This window comes from Lissotriton vulgaris, chromosome 1_2 (genome assembly GCF_964263255.1).
Source record: "Lissotriton vulgaris chromosome 1_2, aLisVul1.2, whole genome shotgun sequence".
In the NCBI taxonomy this organism is placed as follows: domain Eukaryota; kingdom Metazoa; phylum Chordata; class Amphibia; order Caudata; family Salamandridae; genus Lissotriton; species Lissotriton vulgaris.
In genome coordinates this window covers 46,820,587-46,844,377 of record NC_141686.1, presented here as the reverse complement: position 1 = coordinate 46,844,377, position 23,791 = coordinate 46,820,587, and the positions used below count along the sequence as shown (strand labels likewise).

General features: G+C 45.0%; 1 protein-coding gene across 1 annotated transcript in view; it reads right to left on the bottom strand.

Moving 5' to 3' along the window:
- The window catches only part of OVCH1 (ovochymase 1), an 852,055-nt gene that overhangs the window by 100,964 nt on the left and 727,300 nt on the right, over positions 1-23,791 (bottom strand). The window contains exons 28-30 of the mRNA XM_086952799.1: positions 17,687-17,920; positions 6,357-6,530; positions 1,736-1,970 (exon numbers count right to left, since the gene is read on the bottom strand). Of these exons, the coding sequence (XP_086808925.1) occupies positions 1,736-1,970; positions 6,357-6,530; positions 17,687-17,920 (643 nt within the window). The remainder of the gene's footprint in view (positions 1-1,735; positions 1,971-6,356; positions 6,531-17,686; positions 17,921-23,791) is intronic.

The window sequence follows — 23,791 nt, the reverse complement described above, 5'->3', positions numbered from 1 at the left end:
TTTCGGGCAGCCATGCGCTCTACAAATCAAATTTAATTTCATTTCATTTCATGGCATTGAGTTGGATGAGTTCATATCTGTCAGATCGTTGTACAGTGGTTTTTTAGCACATTAATGCATTTTTTTTAATTGAGCAGGGAGTTAAACAAGGGTTCTTTTTAATATTTATTAGGGGTGGACACAATTTGAGTAGTCGCGCTACGCAAAGCTCAGCAAAATGGTAAAAAATCTCAGCGAGCACGCAAAAGTTCAGCGAACACGCGGAATTGCTTGTTCCATCCGTTCACAATGCTTTTTTCCTGTTCGCGAACGCTGTTTGAGTGCTCGGGGAGAAATATCTTGCGAACATGCATTTTGAAAGCGTGAACTTGCATAAAATTCCATGAAGCCGCGGAATTTTTGGCAACTCTGCGTTCTCCGCAGAACGCGAAATTACCCAAATTCCACGAGTGGAGCGGAATTTACAGCCCAGGCCTAATTTACATGCAACCTTTGATTACACTCATTAAATTCTGTAAGATCAAGCTTGTGAACTAAGCTGATGACACGCATTTTATACTGTATCCAGAAAGCAGTTAGCCTGGTGCACTCGACTACTTTCATAACTGTCTGAAAGACATCGTGAATTGGCTAGGTAATAATTCTTTAAGATTCAAGTGGGACACAATGGAGTTTCTGTTGTACAGCCAGTAAAGTCCTGATGAAACTCCCAACGAATTTCTGGCCACTGGCAACAAATAATGAACTAAGAGACTCGCAGAAACTCCACAACCCGGGGGTTACCTTTGATAACAAGCTATCTATGGAGAGCCATGTTGATCAAATAGCAGCTACTTGCTTTGCACTTCAGAATTTAAGTAAAGTCCTGCCGATGTAACACCCCAGCCCCTTAAAAGCTCCGACTGTGCGAAGTGTCATACTAAGCATACTAAGCAGGCTTGATTACTGCAATGCTCTTCTACTAGGAGTACCAGGCTATTTGGTAAATAGACTGTGCAGAGTTCAAGCCTCAGCTCCAAAATTAGCATTAAATAGGGCAAGAATATCATCCTCCTCCAGAGCTTTGAAGGAACTCCACGAGCCTCCAATAAAACAAAGGATAGCCAAATCACTCTGTATAGTCTTTAAAGTGCTCCAGGGTAAAGGCCTTACACCACTGATAAGAAAATTAAAAGGTGTACCAAGGAGGAATCTTCGCTCCCGAACTGAACATCTTGTATTTATTTCAAAATTCCAGTAAACAAGACAGGGTGGTCGAGCTTTTTTATTTTTTTCATTGGTAAATCAAAGCGGCACAGCTTTGGAATAAATGATCCGCCGCTTTGAGGACTATTACGGACTTGCTGCATTTCAGGAAAGCCGTACGAATTTGGCTTTTCCCTTGTAGTCCGTTATCACTGCTCTGGCATTTCGACAGCAGCTTTCTTCTTCTCAGTAGAGGTTTAGCGCCAGTGCACTCTATAAATACTAAGAATAAATAAAATTATGCTATCTGGGTAAGCTATTTTATACTTTATGAAATTGGTTTGGAGTGGACCTTGCATAATTCTTTGACTTGTTTTTCAGTTATTGATCCTCGCACCCCATTTTCACACCACCGGAGTAAGATCAATGAGAAACAGTATTTAACAGTAAGAGATTGATACAACAGAATGCTTTGGCGTGCATTTGAAGGCTTGAGGTTTTACTGGCATAGGTTCAGTGAGGTAAATCAGTTCTACAGTTGCATGCTTACCTGACTTCACAGTGTGCAGCCGTTAGAACATAAGTAGGTGATATAATGCAACCACCACAAATGTGCTTCCCTCTCTTTGTCTGCAGGCTGACCATCCAAGGAAATGAACTGGGGCACGCATCCCAACCACCAATCACTCGGGGGGTGTGCTCTTCGCCAGCTTGCACACTTCTCGTGTTCCTCACGCTGCAGTTTTCGTTGAGTATGAGCTGTCCCTCTGCACTTCCAAATGTACCTAAAACACAAGGTTCTAGGTGAGGCACTTAGTTTCATCTCCAGCAACTCAGTACACAGCTTTTTTTTTTTTTTTTTAAAGTAATGTGGTCCCCTTTGTACCCACTCTAAAATGATTAACGTTTTGACAAAGGGTGTTGTTTTGATGGTGTATCCCAAAATCCCTTATGTTTATGGAAGTGTCAAAGAACAATATTAAATGTGGTAATAGTCATAAGGGGACATGAAAAACGTATACATCTACACTGGTCAAGTGAGCCCATCTTGAAAACTCAACAAATATTCTATTGCGCTCTTGAGTTTTGGTATATTTAGTGTGTGTTTTACACTAAAGTAAATATGCAGCTGAAATTATTTATTGCACAAAACCTCAGTCCAAGATCCACCTTAAAAAAATCAACCCCTTTCAAATCTCTCTACTCTCAAGACAGAGGACACTTGGTGATCTATTCCATAGCAGTCTGCCAGTAGTGATAGCCATGTCCATTGCTGCCAGGATTGCCAGAAGTGGTGCCGCCTTAGATATAATAACCAAAGCAGGAGCACATTTGTGACCAAAGCTCTCCTCCTGCAAGTGCATCTCCATCAAATTTGTAGACTTTAGGCATTCCCGCTGCAGTGTGTTGTTTGTATTGTTTTAACCTTTTGCTCTGTATGAATTTGAATTGCCTCACTGCAAATTTTTAAAGATTTCGACACTACTACCTGCTCGTATCAGCCACATGCCGGCTTTACTTCCTTATCCAAGCCCAACAGGGGCACCCAATCACAGTGGGCGGGGTTGAGGAGCCGAAAGCTGCACCGGCCATTTATTGACGGTCGCAGCGGGGGCGCGCAATAGATGCACGCAACAGACGTGCCTAAGGTGAGAAGGCAAGCCAGTCTGCACCCGTCCGCGTCTCTCCTTGCCAGGGGTCAGTCACTATGCCCAACTTTTAAGCTATTCGATGACTAAATTAAAACATTGGCATTCTAAAGATCATCCATTTAATCCCTCCACTCGCTCCAGACTAGTTAAAAGGGGGATTATGAAAACTCTGCCCTGAACTCAATCAGCCGCCTCCCGCTGTAGAGATCACCCAGAGGCAGGACAGTCACAGGATGTCCAAACTAGCAATAATATATCTGAGCACTCGGTCCTTGTTAAACTTCAGTTTGATATATTTCATCTATATTGATCACTTTTTAATTAGGCTTTCTCTCAATAACCTATTATCAAAACCCCCAGCCAAGGAGTGGATAATGGCAAGGAATATTAACACCTTCTGTAACAGGCTGGTGACCACAGTACCCACTAATCAGCCATCCATTTGCCTCAGTGAAAAAAATATAAAAACATAGCTAACAGCAGCTAGCAATAAACATGACCCCTTTAGGAAAATCAAAACAGCCAGGCGTCATGATGCCTAGAGATGATTTTCAGAAGACTTAAAACTTCAAAAAATAGCCCTGCACCGAACAGAACGTATCTGGTGACGGAATTACTCCCCAGACATAAAGACATCTACTAAGCCCAGCTTAAACAATACAAAAAAATCCATTTTACAAACTAAAGCTACTTACTTCTCTAATAAAATCTTGAATTCCAAAAACAAATCGAAAGAAATATTTGCAATTGTCACTGAGCTATCCAATCCAGTTAGCTTTACTGTAATTTACTCCCACCCAGTCACTTTGTAACTCTTTGAATACTATGTTAGCGATAAAATCCCTACTATTCAAGCAAGAATCCCCATGATGCTCCCAGCTGGCTCATGGCCGCTTCCAGTCAGTCCGCCTCTCCCACTTCACATCGCTTAATATCAAATTATCCTCTGGTGTGCCACGGAGATCTTCGTTATCTCTGTGCTTGTTCCATTTTTACTTCCCCCCCTCTAATTCAGTCTACTAGGAGAAGGAAATGTGTGCACTTTTAACCCCCGACTATACAGAATGTTCAGACTACCATGCTACATATATGCAACTGGATGAATAGTAATCATCTAAAGCTGAATTCTGACAAAATTGACATTATCTTAATAGGTGGTTCACACAATCCTTGAACTCGAATTTCTGGCCAGCCGAGTTGGGAACACCTCCTGCACCATCCTCCTCAGCCAAGAGTCTTGGTGTTTCAATCAATTGTGACCTCTCCCTGAAGTCCCGGATTGGGACGGTAGTCTGTACCTGCTTCTTCCAGCTTTGTAAAATCAGGAAAATCTGTAGATTTCTCACCACAGAAGCTCTTATCCAGGTTCTTTTTATCTCTGGTCATTTCGACCATCGATTATACTAATTCACTTTATTTCGGTCTCCCGATGTGCTTAAGAAAAAGATTACAGGTGGTGCAAAACCAGGCAGCTAGACTGAACTATCATCAGCTGAGATAGCAACACGCCATTGCTCTAAGGAGGAAGCTACACCGGCTCCCCTTAACACAACGTCGTGCATTTAAAATCGGATGCCTCATCTTCAAATCTCTGCACTGCACTTGTCCGGAATTTGTCTCTAATCTTATCCAAAGGTACAGCCCTGTCCTCAACTTTCGTTCAACCCATCTTAACCTTCTGGTTACTCCTACTTACAAACTGAAGAGAACGAGGTGGTTGTAGATTTGTGGTCTTAGCCCCTCATTTTTGGAACTCTCTTCCTTTTAACATTAGATCTTGTACAAGCTACCCTCTATTCAGGAGACTCTTAAAAACTTGGTTGTTCTCCCAGGCATATGAATGACCAATTTAGCAGCAGGCTATTCCTACATTTAGCACCAAGAAACCGTCTGGTGTATGTGCTCTCTAAAAATATTTTTAACATAACAGATCACATTGGACATGACATGGGGATCTCCTCCAAAGCAGTACATGTTAACAGATTCGTATAAGCAAAAGATAGTGCTGTCAATAAGAACTATGACTGCAGATTATCTGGTAACTAGTTTAATATCATGCCTTTGAGTGAGGATTGCCACTTTAGTGGAAAAGATTTGCTGGTCAAAGTAGTGCTTGATAAAGGTGAGTGAAGCGACTTCACTGCCAGTAGTTCAAGAATTTTATACTGAGTGAATAAGACCTGATGATAGAAGCCACATGTACATGAACGGGCAAGGGTAAAAGATGTATGGGAGGGTTGGTTAACACAGCGTAGAGGCCATCATTAGACAGGAGATAAAGAAATGCCGTTGAACACATGGACTAATATCCTATATGGAGATTCTTATGGAAAGTACTTAAGTAAAGATCAGGGAAATACTTTGGCCCACTTAAGTAAAGTAGTGCTCAAGGTATCCCCAAACCCGAATCCCAAGCAAGACATTTCATGGAAAGCATATTTTCTGAAACTTCCTTTTGGGATATATTTAACTCAGACCAAAAAGCTCGATTCACAGTGGAGAACATCAGTAGTGAGACAAAAGTCTTCTGGGGTTGGTAGTCTTAAGACAGAGATACACTGGCATGCAAAGTAAACGATATCCATCTAAAGCAGTAGGACATATGCCAGTACATGGTATTAATCGTAAATTGATGTTTTGGTATCAAATGTACGTTAACAAAAATGGGACAGTTTTTTTTTGAAAACTGAAATCTTTTATTCAGTCGAAAAATGTGTGCATTTTCGTAACTGGACAAGCGGATGTTTATAAATGGACATGTAGTCCATTTATATTCAGAGTAGATATCGGAGTGATAATTACTCTATCGTCTAATGGCAGAGTCAGTACAATTCTTATAACTAGTCTGCTTTCCAAGCGTGGAATGTCTCTGTTACCCGGCTAAAAAGAATGCCTTTGCTATAGGCAACTAAACACAGCAGCATTTGGGTATTTTTAGGTTTCCCTTTTAAATAGTTTTGGACTCATAACACAAGACTGGCTATCTTCTTAGAAGGGGCAGAATTGGAAAACTGAAAGAAAGCGAAAAGTAGAAGTGAACATCAGTTATGAAAATTTCTGAAATTGCACTTTCTGAATCGAATGCAGTGCCTCAGTCATTTTGGACATTTTTGGTGGGAAATTATGCTGAAAAACCACGTTTACCACCATTATCTCAAAATTGTCTTGACAGGTGAACCTAAAAAACTCATAGCAGTCATAATTGCTCTCCAGCAAAATTTGTCGAAAGACCTTGCAACACTCATGGCTTCTTAGCAACTTATGTGAAAATTCTGCAGTAAAATGTACAATTTTATCCCAATTTTAAAACTTTCTCAGGGGGAGGGGCGAGAACATCTGCCCCGAACTGCTTATGGGGCAGTCTAATTCACTCACTTTGGTGGGGGTGTTACCTCCTACACTCCTATCAAAGGTCTCAAGCTACCACTTTTAAGGGTACTTCATCTCACTTAAAGCTTCACACATCACATTTGTAAATCCATCATTTACAAAACAATCTTCAGCCATTTTTGTACTTACGAGGTGAGCTATTTGGTGCGTTACTCTTTTGTCCTAGCGTCGACTCTGCAGTGACTTCTGTACACGTGCTCCTGAAGCCACGATCACCCACTGACCTATCAGTCTCAAAATGCAGGGTCAGGTAGTTGCCAGTTGACCTTAAAGTGATGCCATTTCCATTGCCACAAAAATTTCCTGCAACACAAAAACAGATTCTGCCGTGTATTCAGCATAACAAATGACACCTTTTAGCAAACTCCGAAGCCTAGCAGTATATTTTTTTCCATCTATTAGTATAAATGCATCTATGTATTAAATGCCAAGACACTTCAGAGGAAAGATGACGCCATTCGGGGTGATGCATGCATATTATTTTATTCACAAAGGAGACCTATCCCTTTCTCCAAACTCCGGAAGCGTGTAAGCAAGACCTTTGGTCTTGTTCATGGAATATACTAGGCCTTTTTTCTATATTTCCGGTTTATAATTTTTAGGATGTCCGATCTCGTTCCCATAAAAACTATATTCTCAGTATATTATATGTTTAGTAGTTTATGAATTGTGCTCTGTAGTTCATATGTCACTTGAGCTTCAGCTTGTTCTAGAATTCAATATATGGGATCACCGATATTTTAACCTCAAATTGTGTTTTTATTTACCCACGACCACCTAGTGGATAGGTCTCATACTCAGTTTAGTTCAAAATGCATTTTGGGATTTTAGAGCTAGAACCCTATGGGACAATACGCAGAAAAATCAAGATCATTTGTCAGGGTCTCAGTGCCAGGAGAAATATTTATATCAGCTGACCATCTAGATCTGCTCCCTCTTAGAACAGTCAGAATCGCCGATTTCACTAGGTTATGTGAACAAAATTAAATGAAAGAACATCTTTAGGTATGCACAGTTTTGGGTGGAGTCTGGATGAGAGCAAATGACAAACCAGGATATGACGAGGGAGGATGTCACAACATCCATTTGATAACAGGGGAAGATGTGATAACATCTCTTTGAGAAGAGTATGTGAAAACATTTGTAACATTTATATTATAACTTTGTATAGGACAATAGTAGTTCAAGGGGGAGGGAGAAAATAATGGTGCCTATAGGCATTTGGCTCAAATATCCAGTGATTGTTTTTCTGATTCCCCCCTTTCCTCCTGTCCCCATTTCATTTATAATAGTCTACATTCATGGAGTCGATTATAGGCACTCAAGTTTCCAAAATTGCTGGGAGTGCTAATGAATGTATTACATGTTGTGATGTCACATATCCTTTCACATCAAAGGAAGTGACAATGAAATAATATAACTGCTAAAAATAATTCTATGATGAATGAAAGAGATTGTTAAAAAAGCCATGATCTACAATTGCACTGCAGTTAATAGTATTTTGAGACACCCGGTCTAAACGCTTGAGCAGAACTGGCCTTGATCAAATCCACAGAGTAGGTTAGATAGGCCTTGGACCAGGGAGGCGCTGCGATGTTGATCATGTTGGATCTCTCGGCGGCCTTCGATAATGGTCCATCACAAGGTTCTGATAGACCATTTATCAGAAAATGGGATTCCAGGCACGGCCTGGAACCTCCTGAAATCCTTCCTCACTGATAGATTGCAAACAATGGACCTGGATAAGGTTAGGTCGAAACCCTTCTCCCTTCCTTGTGGGGTGCCTCAGGGGTTGATCCCTGAGCCCTACACTTTTTAATGTATACGCGTCCCCGTTGGGAGCCCTGATAAGTTTATTCGGGTTCCAACTGACATCATATGTGGATGACACGTAAATTGTATTGTCCCTTCAGCGTGGCCATGAAGCTGAAACCGGAATAAAAGGTCACGACTCGGTGAAAGCAATCTCGGGATGGGTGGCGTCCATCTGCCCGAGACTTAACTCTGGAAAAACAGAGGTTATTATTTTTGGTAATAACAGGAACATCTGGGCACCTGACTGGTGGCCGAAAGAACTGGGGACTCTTCCAGAACCGGCTGAGAAAGTGAAGAACCTAGGGGTGATCGTGGACAATAAACTCACTATTGGAGACCAGATAAGAGGGGTTGTCTCTTCATGTTTCTTTCTCCTCAGAATAATGAGGAAAATAAAGTTCCTTCTTCCGGATGACAGCCTCAGGACAGTGGTTACAGCACTTATTATGTCACATTTTACTATTGTAATAGTCTGTACTTTTTTGTTTTTGTTTGATTTTTTTATTGTAAAAAAATATATATTTACATGGAGCATACAGTATACATGGATGAGAAAAGAGGAAGAAAGGAAAGCGAGAGAGAGAGAAAAAGAAAAAAACTATATGTTCAAAGGCGTGGGTTTTCTCATGGTACAGTATACTTAAAAATCATAACTTTGGCATTGCTTTTAGATAAAGCTTGTTCTTACTGATAATTCTAACTGAAGATTCCTCATCTTTGAAATATCCCCGGGAATCAGGATGGATCTAGAAGATTTTTTCATCATATTCCCTGTATGCTGGGGGAGCCTGCCCCAGATTACGACTGTAATCTCATCTAGGCACTTCCCAAGAGCACTGGGGTCAGTTCCTCTTTTTGCTCCTTTGTACCTTTTTCTCATCAAACTTTAGTCCAATTTTATCCTACTGTGCAAGGCAACATGTCCGCTGTTGAAAGTATAAAGTTTACTTCAATTAGGCATTGTTGCAAAGAAATGACTGACAGATCTCCAAAAGGTGTGCCTCTGGTGTATGGGCTTAGGCAACTACTCCAAGTTGTGTCGGGAGTGTGCCATGATTAGCCTGAAGGGGATGCATGATCTCAAGGCCACACTATGTTGCCAAACACCCCAGAAAGTCACAAAGTCAGTTCTCACTCAAGGTCGAGGACAATCAAGTCTGCCTTTTTAACAATGCAGTAATAACCTTTCTCCTGCGCCTGTGTTACATGAGTATTATTGCTGTATTAGCCAGAGGTGAAGGGGTTCTGGCTTGCACTTTGATATAAAGAATTCACTGCTACCCGTATAGATACCAGAAGGGTCAGAAAGAAACACCAGAGGTAGTTTCAGAGCATTCCGTACCACAATCTGACGAGACAGCCTCCTGAACCTCCATTTCCTTGTGGAGCTGTTTTACCTCCCAGATCAAGGTACACAACGGTTTGGAGAAGTCCATCCACGTGGTGGAGCTTTGCCTCTCGTCCTCAGGAAGTCCAAGGCATCCTCTGGTGTGGTAAATAATTAAGTCTTCTCTTCATGTTGGGCACACTGTTTAGTCTGGAATATTAGGCTGTATTGAACGTTTAGTTTGCGCTGCTTTTTAGGTCGAGGACTGCGTCGCACTGCGTAAGCAGTGTGGGCGGAGCCCAAGGATTTAATGTTTCTTAGAGGGGGCTTGGAAACCGCCCCTCTTCTCCAATGGCTGGCCTAGTAAATGCACTCTGTTCAAGCCCCGTCTTTTTTGGATTCGGGGCGTGTTTTTTCCGTTCTTTCTATCTGTGACGTCATCCGTCATGCTGCAAAAAACACACCCCCGATTCCGAAAATTTCGGAGCTTTGCGGCAGCCATTTTTTTTTTGGGTTGTTGTTGTCAGGAACAGCCCCGCTACCACTCCAGGTAAGTTTTGATTTTTTTCTTGTTTACAGTGGGGAAGCGGCAAAACACAGAGAAAGGGGGACACGCATGCATTATGGAGTGCTTTTAGAAAAACAAAAACAGACACTTTTGGAAGGACAGAAGGAGCCAAAAGGTCCGATGGTAAACAGTCTGTGCGCCATTGGAGGGGCAGCGGGCTTAAGTGAGAGAAGCAAGAATTTAGAGGCATCCTCGAGTTTCAAGTGCGTCTGGCGCGGGAGGGTAGGCGTCGGCGCTGCATGGCGCGTTTCATGGTCTGGGCGCTTTGTTGACGCTTTACTCTTTTTGTTTAACGCAGTAATCTGGAGTGGCCGCCAGGACTGGTCGGAGCCGAGGAGAACGTATGGCCAGGAGTGTCTTGCCTCCTCCCCACACTTCATTTTTTCCCGCTTGCCTGCAGCCTGCGGCCAGCCGCCCCCCGAGGCCAAACACCCGGCTGGCTGAGGCTGATGGGCTCACGGGCACGCACACCCCTCCCCAGAGCAGAGGAGTATGTCCAGTAACCGGCTCAACAGCACCACACAAGAATGCGCAGCTGAAGGACTTGCTGAGGAAAGGTACTCCTCTCGTCGCCTCCTCTCCCCACCCCTCTTCTCACCTCTCTCCTCCTTGGCTCTCCCCCTCCGGTCCCGGACCGTGCGCTCCCTGCCTGCCGCTGGGCTCTGTGTGTGAGATGTCACATAGGAGTTTCTGGGACCCTGAACCACATTCTGACTGGTATTTTTTTTTTTCGTTACACACTGGTTCTGCAGCGTGCCTGCGGTGTACATTCACAGACAATGCTAGTGCAACACACTGCCATACGTTTGGCGCGCAAGCATGCTTTCCTATGCTCTTAAACAGTTCATGACTGTGTAAAAACATGCTGTCCTATGGTCTTGCGCCATCCAGGACTGCATGTCCACACCTTGCCCCATGCATCGTCTAGTTCCAGGCAAGTGGGCTACCTTTTGCCACAATGCAAGATTATGCAGGGCATTTCTGCCCCCACACACTACACATAGAATGTGTGGTAGGGCATCAAACATGGCCCCAGGCGCAAACTCCAGTACTGTGCATGACCACACTATCACGTGTTCTCCCGCAATCCAGGACTGTGAATCAACATTGTCCCACCCCCCTTCCATACTCTGCGCAGACTAGGGCAGAAACAACAACATGGGATATGGACAACTAAGGGCCACTGAGAAGGGGCCTATCACCGGTTAATTTGTAAAAAAAGACAAATACGTGCCAAGGCCTAATTTATTTTACCCAGCCACCAGGGCTCAAACTATACATACCCCCTGCTAGGTCTGCCAAAGGCCAGTGTTTAACTAGGGTAATTTCCTGTCAGACGTAGATATGTTGTCATCTTCTCACGGGTATAAGTAGGAAGTGAGACAGTGACGGTCCAGTAAGTAAAAGTGACTCACCGTGAAGCCATTTACTGGTATTCCTCGATCCGGCTTCCACCAGATGACTCACTGCCGGCTTCAGAGGCAGACCGGGAGCAGAAAGCAGCCGCGAAAAATGTGTTCTGACTGAGAAAGTGTAGCAAGTGCGTGCCGCCCTGCTCCAGGAGGATTAGGCGTGGGGGCAAATTCTGTAAGGGGTTTATTTACAAGCCCCTCGCGCAGCCAGTGCATCACTTTTAACATGGAAAAAAGTGACGTACGGGCGGCGCAAGGGGCTTGCAAATAAGACCCTAAGTGTCTACAAGTAAACGGAGGGGCATATTTACAATCCCTTTGCGCCGCCCATACATCACTTTTTTCCATATTAAAAGTGACGCACTGGCGGTGCGAGGGGCTTGTAAATAAGACCCTGTGTGTTTTCCCCTCAGGGCTGTTTGCCAGGCTGATTAGCGGATGTTCCCACCTAGCCATCGGTAAAAGCAGCCCCGGGTCTGCAGACTACCCAGTGTCCCATAGGGCCAGTCCAGCCTTACACCCAGCCCTTGTCATACTCGCCTCTTGACCAGTGACTAGAAGCTTGGGTGTACTTATGGCGTGGGGTGTGGCGTGGGGGGCTTAGATACAGAGGGGGATGCCCAGAAGCCTGGATTCTAGTTAAACCTTATTTTGTATCATTTAATGAATAACGTTTGGGTTGCGGCATGGATATTTTAGGAGTTCTGAGGAAGTTGGCACGGATTCCTACCAGGCACGCACTCATTTTGGAACAGAAATTCCATACATCAAATGCCCACCACATGAGGCCATTCACTGTTTTATTTGAGTGTCAGATTTATTATATACAGTAATGCAGCACACAATACAAGAATATTTCAATGAATACTTTCGGGATGAGTGCATATGCAGAGTTTGACCCAGATTTACTAAGGCTTTGTACTAAGGCTTTGTATCAGCTCTAGGGAGACTGAACACACAGCTATTTATTATCTTCTGGAAAGGTGAACTTTTCTCAGTACAAAAAAACTATTAGCATCAACAGGCATTTAATGGGGCAAACCAGAGAACACCCAAAGGCTTTGATGCAAAGCCCATTCTACTGAGACAGCTAAACTTGGCTTTGTATCTAACACCAACACTTACATGAAGTAGGTGCAAACAAGGGGAAATGTGTCTATTTCTTAAAAAACAAAATTAAACTGCGACTTTGGCAGAGGGCTAGCACTCCAACATCTGCCGGGGACCCGTGTGAACCAGGTATGGCCGCCCTCTCAAGCCAAATAAGAAGGTCGCTCGCTCTGAACTGCACAGGTCAGGTTTTTCCCACAATTTGGTCTATGGAACAGGGCCCCCAAACATACCCTGAATTCTTATTTTTTTGCATCAAACACTATTAACCTTAAACTGTGTGTGTGTGTCTCTGTGTGTGTGTGTCTCTGTGTGTGTGTGGCTGTGTGTGTGTGCGGCTGTGTGTGGGTGTGGCTCTGTGTGGCTGTGTGTGTGTGTGGCTGTGTGTGTGTTTAGCTTTTTTGGTTGGTGGCTGTGTGTGTGGGGCTCTGAGTGTGGGTGGCTCTGTGTGGGTGGCTGTGTGTGTGGGTGGCTGTGTGTGTGTGTTTGGGGCTATGTGTGTGTGTGTGTGTGTGGGGCTCTGTGTGTTGGGCTCTGTCTGTGTTGCTTTTTTGGTAGGTGGCTCTGTGTGGGTGGCTCTGTCTGTGTGTAGCTTTTTTGGTAGGTGGCCCTGTCTGTGTAGCTTTTTTGGTTGGTGGCTCTGTGTGTGGGTGGCTCCGTCTGTGTGTGTGTGTGGCTTTTTTGGTAGGTGGCTCTGTGTGGGTGGCTCTGTGTGTGTAGCTTTTTTGCTTGGTGGCTCTGTGTGTGGGTGGCTCTGTGTGTGTGTGTGGGTGGCTCTGTGTGGGTGGCTCTGTGTGGGTGGGTGGCTCTGTGTGTGTGGGTGGCTCTGTGTGTGGGTGGCTGTGTGTGTGGGTGGCTGTGTGTGTGGGTGGCTCTGTGTGTGTGGGTGGCTCTGTGTGTGTGGGTGGCTCTGTGTGTGTGGGTGGCTCTGTGTGTGTGTGGCTCTGTGTGGGTGGCTCTGTGTGGGTGGCTCTGTGTGGGTGGGTGGCTCTGTGTGTGTGGGTGGCTCTGTGTGTGGGTGGCTGTGTGTGTGGGTGGCTGTGTGTGTGGGTGGCTCTGTGTGTGGGTGGCTCTGTGTGTGGGTGGCTCTGTGTGTGTGGGTGGCTCTGTGTGTGTGGGTGGCTCTGTGTGTGTGGGTGGCTCTGTGTGTGTGGGTGGCTCTGTGTGTGTGGGGGGCTCTGTGTGTGTGTGGGGGGCTCTCTGTCCGCGAATACCCTCTACTTTCTAATGCTCACCTATTGCCATTGTAAATGACAATACCAGTTATTCATGTTAAAAAAAAAATGAAAACAAAATGTCATGAGCAATGCCAATAGCTCTACCTTTAATAATGCCGAGACCATTGCATTGTAAATGCTTGTTCTTTATAGTCATGAACTTTTTTTGTTTGTCCTGGACTTCCTTTGTGTAATCCAAGCGTTTTTATGACAGTCTACCAGTTAATACATAGGAGGTGCCCCAGGCGGAGACGGTGCTGCCAACAAGTGATAGGCTAGCTCAATCTAGAAGAACTTGGACAGTCTAGGTGGCCGTAGTATATCTGTGATCCAGTCCTCCAAAAAGAGTTTGGCGAAGGGCCCTCCGCGCATTCAGGAAATCCCAAAACCTGAGATTGTTTCATCGCAAGCATCCCTTCACATCTTCCAAGTACTCCCTCATCTTAGTTGCCTGAGTAGTCAATGTAGTCACCGCGGATTTCCAGGTTTTAAGTTGGGACTATAACGTAGCTATCTGAGCTTCCGCTTCCTTGACCTGATATGCGACTTTGCACATTTCAGCCCTTAGGAGAATTACTTCAATAGATACAGTATAAAATGTTCCCTTCAAGGGCTGTTCAGCTGCTTTGTATTGCCTCCATGATGTCGGATTGCTCTAGGCCCTTCTCTGGTTCTCGCTGGTTCCCTGCCTCCTGAATGTTGCCAACCATAGTGCACTCCAGCTACCACTTACCTTCAGTTCGGGCAGGAAGTAGAAATGGTTGCCAGTCATTTCCTGAACTGCAGTACTGAAGGGTGGAGACTGCCTCGCTGCTTCAGCCACCCCCCCCCCCCGCCTCCCCAGCACATGTACAGCCATGGAGAAAAAGTGTCTACCAGCCCGGCTTGTGAGGCCTTGATCGAAGTCTCAGTGGGGATTTAGAGCGCCGCTGCGACACACAGCAACCCCCTACAGTGCACAGCCGGAAGTCCTTGCTCTGCCCTGGGTCCTTACAGATGGTGCAGGGGCTCCAGCTGGCCCACTTTCTCTCCAGAGCTCACTTCCCCTTCCCGACCTCCTCTTACTGCCTGTAGTTTTGTGCCTAGCTGTGCAGGCTTCCAATCTGTTCCTGGGAGGGCAGGCGAGGTCTTCTTTCTCACGTGGGTCCTTGCCAGGGTCCTCACCCATGGCCCCTCAACAGTCGTCCAGCCCAGGGACTCTTCCATTCCTCCAACTCGCTCAGTGGCGAGGCAGTCCCCCAGCAGTCCTCAGGCTGCCTGCCCAGGGCCCGCAGTGTTCTTGCTGCGATTTGCCAGGCCTTTTATTGTGGTGCCAGCAGGCCAGATGGTGTTTGCATGGGATGCAGCATTGGCAGGCACCCCTCTGCTGCTTTTACCGCGCTGATGGGGTCTATGTGAGCCAGTATTTAACCGGATTGTCGCCTGTGTGTCAGAACTCTCAGGAGATGCACTGGTCAGCCATATTGTCCTGCTACGCCCCTAGCTTCACCAGAGTTTCATTAAACTAGGCCTGGGTGGAATGTGCGATTCCGTCAGTGGAATTCGAGGAATTTGGTAATCCCGCATTACTCTTGTAACGCAGAATTACTTAAAAATTATTCAGTTCCACTAGTAGAATTAATCTGTAGTAAGGTTTCAAAAAAATCACTGTAAAGTTTAATCTGCAGTGGTTTTTAAACAGAGGGACTTGCTCGCTATTGCAGCCCCCTTTAGAAATCACTGCAGTGCCTACATCTCGGCTCCCTTACATACTCTGTAGTAATCAGAATATAAGGGCACCAAGGGGGTATGCACCGTTGTGCTGTGCAGTGATTTTTAAATAGGGCTGGAAGAGGGAGCAGTCCCTCTATGTTAAAAAACACTTTAGAAACAACTACATATCAATGCCGAAGCAGTGCATACCCCTCGGTGCCCATACATACTCTGCAGTGAATACTGCAGAGTATGTAAAGTCCCGCAGTTTACAGCCCTCTTTAAAAGTCACTGCACAGCAGTGTATACCCCTTGATGCCCTTAGTAATCACTGCAGAGTATGCATGGGCGCCGTCGGGTATGCACTGCAGAGAGACATGCATGAGTTTCTAAACTTTAGAAACCACTGTACCCCACTCAGCAGTGTGCTTACATATTCTGCAGTAATCACTGAATTATGTAAGGGCACCAAGGAGTACTTGGGTGCAATATTTTCTTAGTGCAAAATGCGCTCTCATATCCATTCTGGGACGCATGGGTGTATTTAGCGCTTAGAAAATAGCTCCAAATGCCCACTCCATCCCATCTCAGAATTCCATTGAATCTTAGGGAATTTTAATGTAATTCTGCAGAATCAAATTCCGCACACCCCTATAACCAACCAGAGTTCAGCATCCAATATTCATGGCAAAAGTGAGGCTTCCTTCCCTTTCCAGGTTGATTATGTTTTCCAAAGTGTTTTAATCACAACTTCGACAAGTTAAAGATCAAGGATTGGCAAAGCCAATAGTTCTGGCATTGCCATGCTGCTTTTTAATTCTTTTTTATTGTAAGCATTTGCCACGTAAAGAAAAAAGAAAATATGCCTTCTCCTAAATGCGCCTAATGCTTGTAATAAATATTTTAATTTGAAAAAACATTACCGATGCAGCTGTACCGTTGATGTTTTTTTTCTAATACCAAACCTTTAAGTTGCAACATGCCTTTCATTATTTAAGGAGGAGACCAGCATAAATCACAGGATAACCAAGCACTCATATTGTCAGCAGCTATAATGTTAACGACCAAAAATATAAACACGCTCTGAACCACCTTTGCAATTTAAGAGTTTTTAGGCACATGTGAATAATGTGCACAGGCGTTGCCCAGCCACTCAAAGTGAAGAGAGCCAATGTTTAAAGTAGGCTGAACCATAGCCTCGTACAGGAGTTGGCAATCTAAATGTAAATTACACTTTAACAAACCAAGAAATGAAACCTTCTCACCAAAAGCGCCTCAATATATGTTTAATTTTAAAACTAAGCCTGGAGAGACTGATAAAGTAGTCTCAAAGGCCAGACATAAGGGAGTTCCCAAAAACATGCTTTACCTTTCCTTGAGTTGAAAGTATATTTAAGTTGTTTCCAGTGTCTGGCCGTGTTTTGTACTGTGTGATACATAACAGTGTTCTCTGTGTTTCAAAATAGTCACCTCGTTTTGTTTTAAAAAAAGCAGATAGGCAGATAGTTTATATTTATAAGACATTGATTCGCTTTTTACAATCATTCTATTTTCTGTGCTGAAAATTGGGTAAGTGGTAATATGGAAACGCATAACCAGGTAAAGTTTTCAAACCAGAACATCTTTAGCATTTAATGACCAGAGAAAGCACACCACTTCGTGTGTAGGCAGCTGTATCCGCTGTCCACAGTACTATAAATGGATATTTCCGATTCAGATGGGTGCTTCTTGAACTTGCAGTTAACATTGCCTAAGGTCTGATTTAGATCATGGCAGGCGGGTCACTCCGTCACAACGCTGACGGATTTCCAGTCCGTCGAACTATACGCTGGAGCTAGATTTTAACTCTTAAATGCTGTGCGTTTTACTCCATGGTTAAAGAACCATATTTTACTTGGAACTTTATTGATTTATTCATATTTTAATGTAGTCATTTATATGGTTTTATAAACCATACATTGTTGTATTTTAAAATCATTTTTGCAGCATGAAATACTTTAAGGTGTGAAAGCTGTTGGGTTGGAAAGCGGAGGATTTATCCTACCATCCTCTAGGATAAGATTGCGTTATTACTAAGAATTCTGAGTCACTGCACTGTCTAGGCAACCTTCACTCAATTCCTTTGTAGACTTTCTTCCTGAAATATTTGAATTCCTTTGCATTGCACACATTCCAGTGGAAGTGAACTCTTTGCTGTAAAATAATCTCAGCATCAGATGTTTCATATACATATGTATAACATCACATTACTACATAAGGTTTTCATCTAAATTCATTGACATTGTGTAGCTCTACAAAAACAGATAGGTTAACCTTACCTAGTAACTGGGAACTTGTATTTGGTCCATCATAAATTCTCAGCCAATCAAAAGCACAGTTGGGGGAATACTCAATTCCAAGGTCGTGGATGTCCAACTTCAAGTGCTGTCCTGATTGGGAGTATATAGCCCACTTGCAGTCACGTTTGTTGGGGTAAGTGCTGGGATAGTAGGGCGAATTGACATCCACAGACCCAAGGCTGCCGACTGGAATCTTGTCTAAAACTGGACAACCTTGAGGAACACACATGAGGGAATTAGTATGTTGACCTGAAAGTGCACTTTGTTGATACTCGATCACTTTATAAAGCTGAAGTCCCACTGGCAAACACGAATAACCTTTTTTCTTAAATTTAATCCGGGATCAAAATAGTTGTTGGGCTATGCACATCCCTAATATTATCATTAATAGAAAGCCTACTTACCATAGTATTAGATTATCCACTCACTGACTAGAAGATGAAGGTAGCAAACCTTATAGAGAATTTCTAAAACTACTGAGAAGTACATGTTTGTGTGAGGAAAACATCATTGATGTCAAAAACCGAAATCAGAGCTTTTACATTTAATATAAAATGGTGCAACCTAAAAAGTAGAGCAAATTGTTTTGTTTTACAAAAGTGAGTACAGATAAGCGCTGAGAAGTTTCAGTGTTCAAAACTGCAGACTAGCAGTCTTTTTTTTGGATCTTTAAAATATCAAAAATCTCCATCTGTCAGAAGTGTGCATTTTTTATTATTCTAGTGGGATGAGACACCTGAAGACACGCAAAGCCAAAGGTACACTTTGGGAGGATGCACAGAGACTTTTGGTTGCAGACAGAAAGCTATAGTCATGTCCTATGCCTACCCAAGACAGCCCCTGTGTACAGACTTCACTCCAGTGCAGCAGACTCTAGACACTGTGTTGACAGAAACCGCACCCTGTCGCGATTTTCTGGGTGAAAAGTGAGCTTTCCCGGTACAGGGTCCTGGGTGCCATGCATGGCCTCCACCCACCCTGCAAACACAGTTCTGACTAATGCATAATAAGAAATGGACACAGGCCATACTTTCTGCAAACCTTTATAACTCCAAATACCATCAAATACAGCCATTTGAGCAAGTTGTGGAAACACTGCGTGGCTTCATCAAGGGCAGTGGCTTCTAGGTGCAAGGCTTGGTCACATCTACAGCCACCAAACCTGCTTCACAGTTGAGTTTTCAGAGGGCCACAGGCACAGGACATACCCTCAAGTCACTAAAGTAGCACTTTAAAACATGTCTCAGGTCTACCATTGCAGCCTGTAGTGCAGCTTTAAACTTTCAATCCAACCTGGCAAAATAAACCGTTTTATCCAGAAATATGATAGAATGCACTCGTAATTAAATCCAAGTTAACAGTGATTTAGACTAGTCACCCAGGCAAGATTAACGATAGGTAGCCTCATAAATGCTCCCCCTCTGTAGCATAGGTTTTCCCAAAAAAATGATGTGCATGGAACCCACACATGATGAGACGTACTGTCTAAACACACAATGAGAACACGAAAACCAATTTTATACAGGTAATCCAAACTTTATTGACTTTCACAACTTTTAAAACATTCATGCAGAGAAACTGTCAAAAACAATCTTCAGATGTATGAGTCATGCCCATCCAGGCTTTTGTCTCAACATGTCTACATTCACGCAGCATTCGTATATCCAAACTGTTATGAACCCAATGCATTTCGAGCTCAAAATCCCCTCTTCAAGGATAATCTATGATACAAAAATCAGTAACCATTGGGGATCCTGTTTGAATGCAAATGACTGTGCATTTAAGTAATATATAATAAAAAGTTCAATAAATTGATACAGACATTACAAACATAGAATATATATTTAATACCATAACAAATTTGGTTCCATAAACATAAAAACCAATAGTGAACACACATTGCATGAAAATCCCTTGATACCTACTGGTGACTCAAACAAACCTCATTTTGTTTTAACACAATTTTTATTGTTTTGATTGCATAAGAAACGAAATAAAAGGCAGAACAGCAGGAATACAGTCCCCTCATAGCCATCAATCCATGACAAAACATTCGTACGGTGGGGCCTCTCCTCCCTCAAAAGTTGCATAGAGTCCGTCTTCTAATGTCCATGTTCTATCCCCTGAAAATCAGACAGTCGGAAGACTATATCCCTTAGACTTCCCCCTCAATCTCGGCCCCAACTCCTACCCTCCCCCCGCTATCCACCCAATCCCCCTCCTAATCAATACAAAACATCTCAACCCCCCTCCCCCGGCGTGTCGGAGTGCTACTATCTTGGGATGGGGCCGACCCTTCCAGGTCTATCCAGTAAAGGGACCAATGGAATCATGCAGACTGTCTTCGTTTGTCACAGGAATGGGGCAGCAGTCGAGAATCTAGCTTCCCTTTCGACCTCAAGCTGTACTATGGCAAGCGTGTCACAGGGCTATGTGCGGGGGACTCCTCATCCTCAGCAGCCGGAAGTGTGAGTTCTATGACTAATCTTTCCCAGGCTCTCGCCCTCTCTAGTGCCTGTTCATTGCCTGTTCTAAGTGCCATTTGTAACCGGACTTCCCCTTCACAGTGGGCCCACTTACAGAACTCAGTTTTCCATTTCTCTACACTGGGCCCTTTATTTGCCTTCCATTGGGAAGTTATAGTTCTTTTCGCTAATATCAACCCCAGGTCAAGAAACTTACTAATTTTGTTCTTTGAGGTGTGTGGAAAACAATGCAGGACGCAGTGTGCCATTGAGGATTGCAAGTCCCTTTCTGTAACCTCTCCTAATAGCTCAGTTACCTTCTGCCAAAAGGATTTAAATGGTGGACAGGACCATAACATGTGTTGGAAATCAGCAACCTCCGCTGAACACCGTGGATAGGCCGCTGAGTGGGTTGGGAAATATTTATGTAGGCGGACTGGGGTCAGGTATGCCCTGTGTAGGATGTGGAAATGCACCAGCTGGAACCTAGCGTTGCGCGTCCCCTTCCAAGCCCCTTTCCACGATTCCATTCCACGCTGTGTCAGGGATTTCCTTCTCTATATCCACTTCCCATTTAGTCTTTAGGGCTAGCAGAGGGGCCAGAGCCTCCAGGGTCATACGTTTGTATAGGCACGTGACAGCTTTGATGGCCCCGCAGCACCACTACATATTGGCAACCCATAGCTGTCGGAGGCTCTGTCATGCCCAGTTTCCAATGCTTGCTAATCGCCGACGTTAACGCAGCATGTACCAGAAAGTCACCTCTAGGTAGTTCAAAACGTTCTCTCAGAAGGTCAAATGTCATCAACGAGCAGTCTTCATATAAGTCGCCTATGTTCTCTAGACCCGGTTGTTCCCAGGCCTCCAAACTTTGCCATGTACCTCCGTGAGGGAGTGCCCTACAAATTTTCAGTGGGATCTCGGGTGCGTAAGGGATCTTTATCCCCCCTTCGCAGGTAGCTATGCCAACATTTCCGGGCTGTGGCAAAAGTGAGATGCATATCCCCAGTCAGGAGGCACAGAACTATGCGAGCCAAAACTTGCACGGGGCCTGCTGGCTCACCGGACTCCCCTTCTTCTCTGGTGGCCCTCGCTACCCATTGTGTGAGCCACTGCGGTTGAGCCGCCAAATAGTACGTATCATAATCCGGGACCGCTAGTCCTCCCTCTGCCCAGATTCTCATGAGCGTCCTGAGCGCCACCCTGTGCCTGCCTGACCCCCATAAAAAGCCATTAACCATCATCCTTAACCTTCGGAAGTAGCTCACCGGAATCCAGATCAGAAGAGTCCTAAAGAAGTAGAGCAGTCTCGGAAGGGTCACCATCTTGAGGAGTGCCACTCTCCCCGCTATAGATAGCGGAAGCGTGCCCCAGAATTCAAAATTTGCCTTGGTGCTGTTCATCGCCTCCCCCACATTCCCTTCTAGGATGTCTACCCGTTCATGGTAAATTGACGTGCCTAAGTAGGGAAGGCATCTCTCCTCCCAGGTCACCCCTACAGTAGATCGCAGGCACCTCCTATGTTCCCGAGTCGGGAATAGGCACGACTTCGCCCAGTTGACCTTTAATCCAGCCACCATCCTCAACGCCTGCCGTAGGGACTTCACTCCCCGCAGGGAGTCACCTGTATCCGCTAAAAAGATCAAGAGGTCATCTGCATAGAGAGCGATATGATGCACTTGCCCGTATATATCTAACCCCTGATGTGCCTGACCCGACCGAGCATGCGCTGCCAAAGGCTCCACCGCTATAGCAAAGAGCAATGGTGAGAGGGGGCAACCCTGGCGTGTGCCCCTACCCACTACACATGCCTCCACATGCCTCTGAGATTACTCCCCCTGCCTGTGTAAGATAGGACTTGTGGTCAAAACATTGAAGGCCTTCTACCGTTGCCGCAGCTGCCTCCCTAGCCTCCAATAGGGCTTCCTGTTTATCCGGGCTTTCTGGCCGCTCTGTCTCCAGGGTGCCTAACCTCTCATCTTCCCGTTGGATGTCTTGTAGTAAGGTCTTCCGAGTCCCCGATACCGTCGCAATACAGATCCCACGCACTACCGTTTTGAAGGCATCCCACTCAATAGCGACCTACCCCGCAGACCCCTCATTAATCTGAAAGTAGTTTTCTATATTAGAGGCTATAGTGGTTCTGAAAACCTGATCCTCAAGCGCCTCCGGGCGCAATCTTCAGGTAGGAATTCTGGGGCGCAGTCGCGACCACTACTCACTAGTGCAAATTTCTCCATGCACATCAGGGGAGCACAAGAATGCATCTATACGGACATGCAAATCGTGGAGGTCATTGAAAAAGGAATAATCCCTAACTGTTGGATGCTGAACCCTACAGGTATCAACCAATCCCCATTGTCATTGCCAGGTAGAGCGCACAATCGCCAGTTTTCCCGCCGGTGCATTCGGTAATGGGGGGTGTGATCGATCTAGGGCAATATCTGACAATTAAAATCTCATCCAAGGAGCAATGGGCCCCCCAGGACTGAAGCCAATTTACGGGACAACGAGGAGAAGAAAGTGGGCTGTTCTACATTTGGGGCATACAAACATCCCATCGTTAAATTCCTACCATCTAATTTCCCCAGTATCATTACATATCTGCCCTCTGGGTCAACCAGTTGTGTTGTACACTGAAATGGAACCCCCACCCTTATCCATATTAAGACCCCCACTGGCATAGGCCGAGAATACAGTGTGATAAACTTGGCCCCTCCACCGGCGTTGAAGGGCTTTCCCTTCCTTTGCCATGAGGGGTGTCTCCTGTAGGAAGGCGATTTGATTACCTCTACTTACTAAAAAGATGTGCATCTTGTGGCGCCTATGCATAGTGTGCATACCCCTAACATTCCACGTGAGACATGTGTAACCTAAAGCGGGTCCCATTGCAGACTTTGGTCTTTATGACATTCCACCCAAATTTCCTCTCCGACACGCCTAGGCTCCTTAAACCATACCCCATAAATAAAGCAAGCAAAACCTCCCCAACTCCCCCTCCTCAGGACAGGCGTCCAACATGGCATCCCCATCCAAACCAAGAGAAGGGTCCAGTGGTTGCGCAGAGCCTCTAGGACCAGCAGCCACATCCTCATCTTCCATGTTGTGCCCTGAATCATCAAGTCTTAGTGTCTCAAAGCCCTTCTTCCTGTTCCCCCTGACCATCTTGGGTGCATGTGCTAGCGGCTAGTCCCGCCTCCCAGCCCCAGGTCCAAAGTTACACTTGCAGTAGTCAGCACAGTTCAGTCAGGGTCCCCCTTCAATATTAGGACGCTTGTAATCAGTGGCCCTCATCAATGGTGTCTTGCGTTTTCTGCGCTATTACTAGTCCAGATCCCTCCCTCCGGGTGCACCACCGGGATCACTGTTCTTTTCCCTCTAGTCGTGGTCCCATCAGGCTTGTAGTCGTAAGGCGAGGTCCACTCACCGCTCGTCACACCCCAACTCCTCTATCTCAACACGGTGGCCAAGTAATGCAGAGGGGTCCGTTTTAAAGAACTCCATCAAGGTGCAGAACTACGCCACGAGCGAGGATCCCGCCCATCTGCCCGCTCCACCAGATCCTGGGTCAAGGGCACCTTTCCTACTTCAGCGCTAGCAGAGCTCACTTTATCTCAGT